General features: G+C 52.1%; 1 protein-coding gene across 1 annotated transcript; it reads right to left on the bottom strand.

Annotated features, from left to right (window-relative positions):
- Positions 1-3,013: 3,013 nt before the first annotated feature.
- LOC309569211 (uncharacterized protein) lies at positions 3,014-3,787 on the bottom strand (the record flags this gene model as incomplete). The annotated part of the gene is made up of 1 exon (XM_082274967.1): positions 3,014-3,787. One exon carries the CDS (start codon positions 3,785-3,787, stop codon positions 3,014-3,016), a length of 774 nt encoding a protein of 257 aa, XP_082131093.1.
- Positions 3,788-9,085: the final 5,298 nt, after the last annotated feature.

Here is a 9,085-nt window from a genome sequence, read left to right as displayed (position 1 = left end):
CGTCTACAAACTAGGGGAAATATTTATGTCATTTTTATTTATTCATTTATTTTTACTAATAATGGTGGCGATCTGCGATTTTTAGCAGGACTGCGACATTGTGGCGGACAGATCGGACCCCTAACTGACCTTTTTGACACTTTTGGGGGTACCAGTGACATTAATACAGTAATCAGTGATAAAAATATGCACTGTTACTGTAATAATGACATTGACAGGGAAGGGGTTAACCTAGAGGGTGATCAAAGTGTGAGCCTAGGGGAGCTGTTTACAACAGCTGACCGTCCTTCTCTCTCAGCAGGGAGAAATAGCGGGTGCCCGGCAGCAATCACGACTGCTGGTCCCATGAATTGGCATCCCCGCTGCCTAGTGGGGGCGGGAGCGCGTCGGCGGTGGCGCGTGCTCGCCTCCCAACACCACGCACGCTACCGATGTAGGGCTACGTCGTTTCATGCAGCCGAGCCAGCCTGCTGCAGTAAAACTGCGACGGGCGGTCGGCGAGTGGTTAATGACACTTTATTTAAACAAGCTGAAGTTTAAAGCTGATTGATTACCATGCACAGTTTAAGGAAATCAATTCCTAATTGTTTTAATACAGACGTAAGCCTCGTACACACGTGTCGAAAATCGGCAGGGAATTTTCGTCCAACGACCGATCTGCCGATTTCCGGCTTGTTAGTATGATGCTTCCGACAACCGACTTTGACTTTTCCGCCGAAAAAAATCCTGGTGTGCAGGCTATAAAATTTTTGTCCACCGTCAAAACACGGCCGATTTTCGTGCAGTCAGTACAGATTTCGACAGGGAAAAATCTAATGAGCAAGACTGGGCATGCTCAGAGAAGAAAGAACACAAAGAAAGCAAACCAACACATGACTGTGGTATTGCCGACGCTGCGGCTGCTCCTTGCCCCATACAACCCAAACCTACCCACAGACTCCCCTTTTACTTGCCTAAAGAAAGAAGGACACTACAATCATTTGTTTGGGTTTAAAAGGCCATAGCAGCCAACTTTATTAGAACTAACTAGTAAAACACTAGCTAGCAAAGAATTACCATTATTCAACAAAAACAATCCAATACCAAAATTTAAAAACGAATGACCATTTAGGGTCTTGGAAGGCAACTTGACTTCCCCCCTGGCTGTATCCCTGACCCCAATAGACCTCCAGGCCCTCAGCCGCCACTGCACCAGCTCAAGGACTATGAACCATTGGGATCCCTTGATACCGCCTACTGACGTTGCCAGGGGTAGGTCCACCCATACCTAAGATGGGCCCTACCCCTCCATATTCCCTTACCAAGTAGTCACAGCCCTCCAAGACCCTAAAAACCCCAGCCACAGCACACGGGCATGACCCCTTATGGCCGTGTAGCCCTCCAAACCCACAGTGCCCTCTGAATACCTTCCTGCAGACCTAAAGTCCACAGGTCGATGCCCACCGCGTTCAAATTAACCCCGTCACCTCTAAGATAAAGGGCCGGGTCCAGCTCCAGCTCAAGATGCCGGACCGCCAGACCCCCGTTACGCACAACAAACTTGGCCACCGCCTTATTCACCTTAATCCTGGCTTTGTTCAGGCTAGTCACCGAACGAGCCAGGCGCCAAGAAGTGCGGGCGACAATGTCCGACCACACCACCACAGTCCGTGGAAAAAGCGTCCGCAGCCTCAGGAAGTCCAATTTGACATCCCTAATCAGCTCCCTGGAGGAACGGAGGCCCAGATCATTGCCGCCCGCATGCAACAAAAGTATGTCGGGCGGCCGCTCAAGACGGGCGCAACGATGGACTTCAGGGAGGACACGGGACCACAGCATGCCTGAGACCCCAATCCATCTAACCTTCACCTCCTCCCTGCTGAAACCCAATTGGCGCCCCTCTGGCCTAACCGCTGCCCTCCGAGCACCCCAGACCACATAAGAATGTCCTAATATCCAGACCAAGACTTCCGTGGCTCCTGTAAAACATAAGGAGGGGTACATACCAACATACGTCCTGAGAACACACACAAAAAAAAAAAAAAAACCACAGAGAAAAACAAAGAAAAAACACCAGCATACACGTAACGAACATTCAATAAATGACCGCCCCTGGGCCCCGACCAGAAACAGAACAGATCCCCTCTGCCGCATCACAACAGATGCGGACGGACATACGAGCGAAATCGCCTGGACTCCCAACGCCCAATTTTCCGAAGGGCCTGATCCCCAAGGCCCCACCGAGCCGCCTCCGTGGCGGCTCCAATGCGGAAAGAGTGAGAGGAGAAATCCGTCCCCTGAAAACCGGCTGCCCCCAAGCACTTCCGGAAGACAGCCGTAAATTGAAAACGTGAGAGGGCCGTGCCATCAGCTCGTAAAAACAGAGGACCCTGTTGAGCGGAGCGCACCTGTAACCAATGCCGCACCGCAGCCACGGGGCAAAGCGAGGACCCAGGAACCACCCCTAGCTCAACACAAGCCCCTCGGCCCAGCTGGTCCGTTTTTGACCTTTGTATCCGGATCAGAAGCTTGTCCGGATGCAAACAAACATCCCCCAACTGCAATCCCCCATTCCCCCGCCTGGAAATACTCACCAATTCGCTAATCCGAAAAGCTCCAAAGAACGCCAAGATAAAAGCCGTCCTGAAGAGTTCCACCTCCTGGTCCGCAGAACACACTCCCGGCAAGCAGTCCACCACCCGGGACAACACATCAAAGGAAACCGGGCGCCTGGAATCAATCGAACGAGTACCCCTCGCATAACCCTTCAAGGCCTTTTGAACAAGGAAATGTTTGCTTACATCAGCAACCCCCCACAACTGAAAGTAGAAGGCTAAGGCCGCCATTTTGCGGCGTAACGTAGAAATAGACACACGCTGTTCAAAATTCAGGCTCACAAAATATAAGAGCAGGAACAACCGTTCCCGATCACCAGAAAGACCCCCCACCTCACTCACCATCTGATGCCACGTCGCCCACACCCTTTCGTAGGCCGTCCAAGTGGAAGGACAAACCGACGCCCGAACCAAATCCATTACTGCGGCGAGACGATGTTCCACAGCTCCCCGGGACACATCAGGCCTTGCTGCTCCGCATCCGGTGCCAACCTCCGAAACCTGTCCCACTGGAAGCGAGAAAGAGCATCAGCCACTGAATTGTCAACACCCGGAACATGCACAGCATAGAAAAAAGAATTCAGGAGCAAACATTTGAGCACCAGGTGGCGAAGCAACCTAATAACCGGTGGAGAAGAAGCAGTAATGCTGTTGATTGACTGAACTACCCCCAGGTTATCGCAATGAAAACGGACCCTCTTATTTGTGAAATCCTGACCCCATAACTCCACGGCCAACACAATGGGAAATAATTCCAACAGAACCAAGTTACGAATGAAGTCAGAATTCCGCCAGGAGGCCGGCCATTCCCCCGCGCACCATTGCCCCTGGAAATAGGCCGCAAAACCCCCCGAGCCTGCCGCGTCAGTAAACAGCTCCAGGTCAAAGTTCGACACCGGAGCTTCCAACAAAACCGAACGGCCGTTAAAGGAGCTCAAGAACAAATCCCAAACCCGCAAGTCATCCCGATGCTCTTTAGATAGGCGAATGTAATGATGCGGCGCCCTGACTCCCGCCGTGGCAGCCGCCAACCTCCTGCAAAACACCCGCCCCATGGGCATGATGCGGCAGGCAAAATTCAATTTTCCCAGCAGAGACTGCAGGGCACGCAGCTGAATTTTTCGTGTGTCCAAGGTCCCTGCAATAACTCTGCGTAGGTCCAATAGCTTGTCAACCGGAAGCCTGCATTCCATTGCCATCGTATCAATGACAATACCCAGAAATCGCAGTTCCGTGCACGGCCCCTCAGTCTTGTCAGGGGCTAATGGGACTCCAAAATAATCAAACAGCTGTTGGACCGTGGCCAAAAGCGTCGCACACATCACCTCCCCCGGAGGACCTATCACCAGAAAATCGTCTAAATAATGAATTATGGAAGACAACCCAGAAACATCCCTAACAACCCATTCCAAAAAAGAACTGAATGTTTCAAACAGCGAACAAGAAATGGCGCAGCCCATAGGCAAACATTGGTCAACGAAAATTCCACCCTGCCATTCACAACCCAAAAGATGCAGGCTGTCCGCGTGCACCGGCAACAACCTAAACGCAGCTTCAATGTCAGTTTTCGCCATAAGGGCCCCCCGCCCAAAACGACGCACCCAGGCCACCGCTTTATCGAACGAAACGTATGAAACCGAGCATAAGTCGTCCGCTATAGCGTCATTCACTGAACCCCTAGGGGGATAAGACAGGTGGTGAATGAGTCGAAACTTATTAGGTTCCTTTTTTGGAACCACACCCAGAGGGGAGAGTACCAGATTCGGCAAAGGCGGAGACGAGAAAGGGCCCGCCATCCTGCCCAACCTCACTTCCTTCAGGAGCTTCGCCGAGACCACCGACGAATGCGCCCTAGCGGAACTTAAATTGCCCCCGGGAGGAGGAACCACCGACAAAGAACAAGGAATGCGAAAGCCTTGCGAAAACCCCCCCAGCAAAAGAGCGGCTGCTTCCCGATCAGGGTACCTACTTAGGAACCTGGCCAACCTTTCCACTTTCACCGGCGTCCGCCCTCTTACCAGCGTCGGCATGTTTTGCTCCCCCATGCTTAAAGCATCGTGCCGACGAGTGATTTCCGCCGCAGTTGGAACACTCGTGCTTGAAGCGACAGGAGGTTCCAAACTTGCAAGTGGCCTCGTTAAACTGCCAACATAAGCCTTTACGTTTTGCGGCCGGAGAAGGCGAGGAAGCCGCCCCCCCGACCCCACCCTGAAAGGGGTGACCGGTAGATCTAGCCTGGGTCATGAGGCGCATCCAAAGACTGATGTCCTTATGATCCCAGCGCAAAGACGGTCTGACGGCCTTGCGTTGACGAAAATGTTCATCGTATCGCAACCAGGCCGTACCACCGTAGACCCGATAAGCTTCCCCAATGGAATCCAAATAACAAAATAGGGGGGAACACTGATCAGAATGTTTTTCCCCTATTACACTGGCCAGAATTGTGAAAGCCTGCAACCAGTTGGTAAACGACCGCGGAATCAAACGATACCGGCGCTTTTCTTCCTCCTCTTTTTTTGATTCATCAGGCTTGACCCTGTCCAAGTTGAATTTTTCTAACGGTAGCAGAGAAAAAATCTCAACATACTCACCCCGCCAAATTTTTTCCCTCACTTCCGTTTTCAAATGAGCACCCAGAGGTCCCTCGAAGCAGACGTAAACTTCGCACTTCGCAGAATCCACCATGCGCACAATCTCCTTGTCCCCATCTGCTGAACCCGACCCTTTTGTCACCGGCGTCACCCCAGGAGAAGACGACGGCACCCCAGAACTTACCTCCACTGCATCAGCCAACCCACCTGTGGCCTGGACCGAAGGAGCTGGTACCGGCGTCACCGAACTCACCTCTTTTGATCCAGTGGATTCCGCCAGCGGCCGTGAAACAGAAGAACATCCCGCTGCCGACCCCACTGATTCTGTAACCCCCCCTGTTGCAGCAGCCCACGCATGTATCGGCGCCCCCGCGGGTGCAGCCGCTAAAGCCGGCTCGCACCTGGACAACAAATCCTTAAACCCGGACAAAAGAGTATGCAGCAAAGACACTCCCCCTATGCCGTCCGGGACTGCCTGTGCACCCAGACCCCCTGAAACATGCGTCCCCCCACCACTACCTAGGACCCCCGCGCCAATAACAGGCGAAGAGGGCCCCCTTGCTGGGAGAGAAGACGAACTAAGCAGTGCAGACAGCGTAGATGGAGCCTGGACAGCAGGCAGAGCAGACACACCAGAGGAATATACCACAGAAGACCCGACAGGAGGAGAGGCAGGTACAGAAGGAGCAGAAAACAGAAGGGAAGGAGAGGCAAAGGACACTGACTTACCTGGCTGACCCGGTGAAAGCCTCCGCTCAGCCGTCCGTCCGTGTCCCGAATGAGGAGCCGCCCCGACGTCCAGAGTATCTTCTTCATCCGATGCCGACAGTTCCCCTTCAGAGCGCTCTTCCACCTCCGCCGAGTGGGACACCTGACCAGTCCCTGAAGAGCCACCGCTGCAGCCGGACAGGCTGAAGATTCCATCGCTGGGAGCTGCCACTCTGCAGGGAACAGAGCGGCCTCCGTAGGTCTGGCGCTGGGCGGTGACGTCACTGCCCTGCGACGCTGTAGCACTTGTCCTCAGCAGGCTTCCATCCGAAGGTCGCATTCCCGTGACGTCATAGACGGGCGCCTCCGGCCGAGCACCGCCACTCATTCCCGCCTCCTCTTCTTCCCGCCGAACGCCCCGCCGCAATGGGACAGCGGCGGGCGCCGAGATCCGGTACGGAACCACCGATGGGACGCAGGGGACCCTCCTGGAGCCTCGACTTCGTCCACGAGAGGCCACGGCCGCACCCGGAAGTAGGCCCGCACCCGGACCCCGCACTTCACTCCCACGCCAGACCGTGCTGCCACCGGAGGGACCCGGGGAGCCAGTCGGATGTTCCAGAGCTGCAGGTGAGGGGGCAACGGAGCTGGAGGGGGCTGCGCTCAATTTGCCAGGGCCCCGTCTTTGTCGAGGATTCCTCCCGACCCCCGCTGTACCTGTAGGAGGCTTCCCACTGACAGCCGAGGTCGAAGGGTCCCTAGGGGGGCTCCCTAAGCGACGGCGGACCCTAGGGGTCGTTTCTGGGCTGAGGCGCTCAGGAGGCCTTGACCTCCTAGGCCATGATAAAGTTGGGGCAGGCGAAGCTGGTACCTGCCCCGACCCCTGTAGTAAGCCATCCATATTGGCCTGAAGCCATTGCGGACCATTCGCCATGGCCGCACTGCGTAACTGGGCCAGCATAGAGTCCAAATCTGCCATACCGATAGACAAGGGGGGGGTACAGAAGTTCTCCTATTGCTGTCTGGTCTCCAACTGACCGGACCCCTGGTCCCACCCTAAACTAGCCCCTGCTAACCCCACCTTGCCCCACCCTGCCCCACCTTCCCAAAAACCAATCACCTGCTTTAGTTCTTCCTTAAAAAAGTTAACCCCCACTGGGTAGCAACCTTCCCTGCAAACCCCAGTCATGTCCAGCCTTCCGCTTACTGCTGTGCATCCATCTCCAGGCTTCCCCCCTTGACATCACTTCTGAAGTAGAATTTTGTCGGGCGAGAAAATTCGTGTGCAGTCTAGGCACATTCCAACCAACAAAACACCACTCTGGAGAAAAGACGGACGACCGATCGGCCGATAATCGTGGCGTGTGTACTAGGCTTTACCACAGTGCTCTTTGACTGCTATGAACCTAAAAGGATTTTCCAAACATTGGATACTTATATAATTAGATGTGATACCCTTGCCATGTTGCGGTCAGCCTTTGCTTGGCAGACTTACAACCAGTTGCCATTATATTTTCAGTGCGTATATTTTTGAGTCATTATTGCAGTGTTTACTTTAACCCGCAGTAATTCATATGTGCGGTGGCAAAAAGCTTGGCTATAACGCTCACACACCGCTCATGTGAATTGCTGGGTGGACAATGTTTATGTTCTGGGAGCGCGCTCCCTGCCCGCTCCCAGCACAAAGACCAGGATGCAAAAAATTTCTCTCGGTTCCAAGAAGACATCAGTAGCTGGTGGGACCAGCTTCCAATCATGTGACCACTGTGACAGCCAATCACAGTGGTCACATGATCGCCGATCCCCCTCTGGGTATTAAGAACTTTTAAAGGTGATGCCAGGGCAAGGGGTTAAAGTCATTTTTGTTGTTTGCACTCCCTAATTTTGTTATTTAACTAAATAAAGTGATTTGTAGATTAGCCATTGGGGAAGCAAAAACCTAATTTGTAATTGGGCTACCTAATTTCTAAACAACTATCGGGACATCAGCCACACAGGGAATGTATTGTTTTCAATAAGTCGGATGATTTATAGATTTGCATCATGACAAGGAGAAGTAAAGTGCAGTCATTGTGTAGAGCTGCAAAGCAGAAAGCAGAGACTTGTATGTAATGAGAATATATGTTTGATCCCCAAAATACACTATATTGTCAAAAGTATTGGGACACCTGCGTTTACACGCACATGAACTTTAATGACATCCCAGTCATCGTCCGTAGGGTTCAATATTGAGTTGCCCCCCCTTTGCAGCAACGTATAACAGCTTTAACTCCTCTGGGAAGGCTGTCCACAAGGTTTAGGAGTGTGTCTATGGGAATATTTGACCATTCTTCCAGAAGCCCATTTGTGAGGTCAGGCACTGATGTGGATGTGAAAACCTGGCTCACAGCCTCCACTCGAATTCATCCAGAAGGTGTTCTCTGGGGTTGAGGTCAGGACTCTATGCAGGCTAGTCAAGTTCCTCCACCCCAAACTGTTGGAACAGGAAGGGGCCATCCCTAAACTGTTCCAACAAAGTTGGGAGCATAAAATTGTCCAAAATGTCTTTGTATGCTGACCCCTTAAGAGTTCCTTTCACTGAAACTAAGGTACCAAGCCCAACCCCTATAAAACAACCCCAAACCATAATTTCCCCTCCACCAAATGATTTGGACCAGTGCACAAAGCAAGGTGCATAAAGACGTGGATGAGCGAGTTTGGGGTGGAGAAATTTGACTGGCCGGCACGGAGTCCTGACCTCAACCAGACCGAACACCTTTGGGATGAATTAGAGCAGAGACTGCGAGCCAGGCCTTCTTGTCCAACATCAGTGCCTGACCTCACAAAAGGTGAGTTGAAGCTCTTATAACTGCAAAAGGTAGGCCAACCCAACATGGAACCCTAAGGACTAAGCCTGAGATGCTATTAAAAGTTTATGTGTGTGTAAAGGCAGGCATCCCAATACTTTTGACAATATAGTGTATGTATTTAATACAAACTATACATACAAATTCATTATTTTAAAGCCCAACTAATCTTTCAATTTAAATAAGCTTAAATAAATTCCAAGTGCATCAAGCCAAAATGTGTATAAAGGCACAGTAGAAAAGGAGATTTGTATTCTATGTGGAAGCAGTGGTCTCTTTGCAGAGCTCCAACACACCCATCTGCTGAATCAGGTGCAGCTGTGTATGGCAACCAATCAGCTTCTAT

Source organism: Pelophylax lessonae (assembly GCF_965119305.1).
Source record: "Pelophylax lessonae genome assembly, chromosome: 13".
Taxonomy (NCBI): domain Eukaryota; kingdom Metazoa; phylum Chordata; class Amphibia; order Anura; family Ranidae; genus Pelophylax; species Pelophylax lessonae.
Note: the sequence above shows the minus strand (reverse complement) of the source record. Positions and strands in the feature narration are given on the sequence as shown.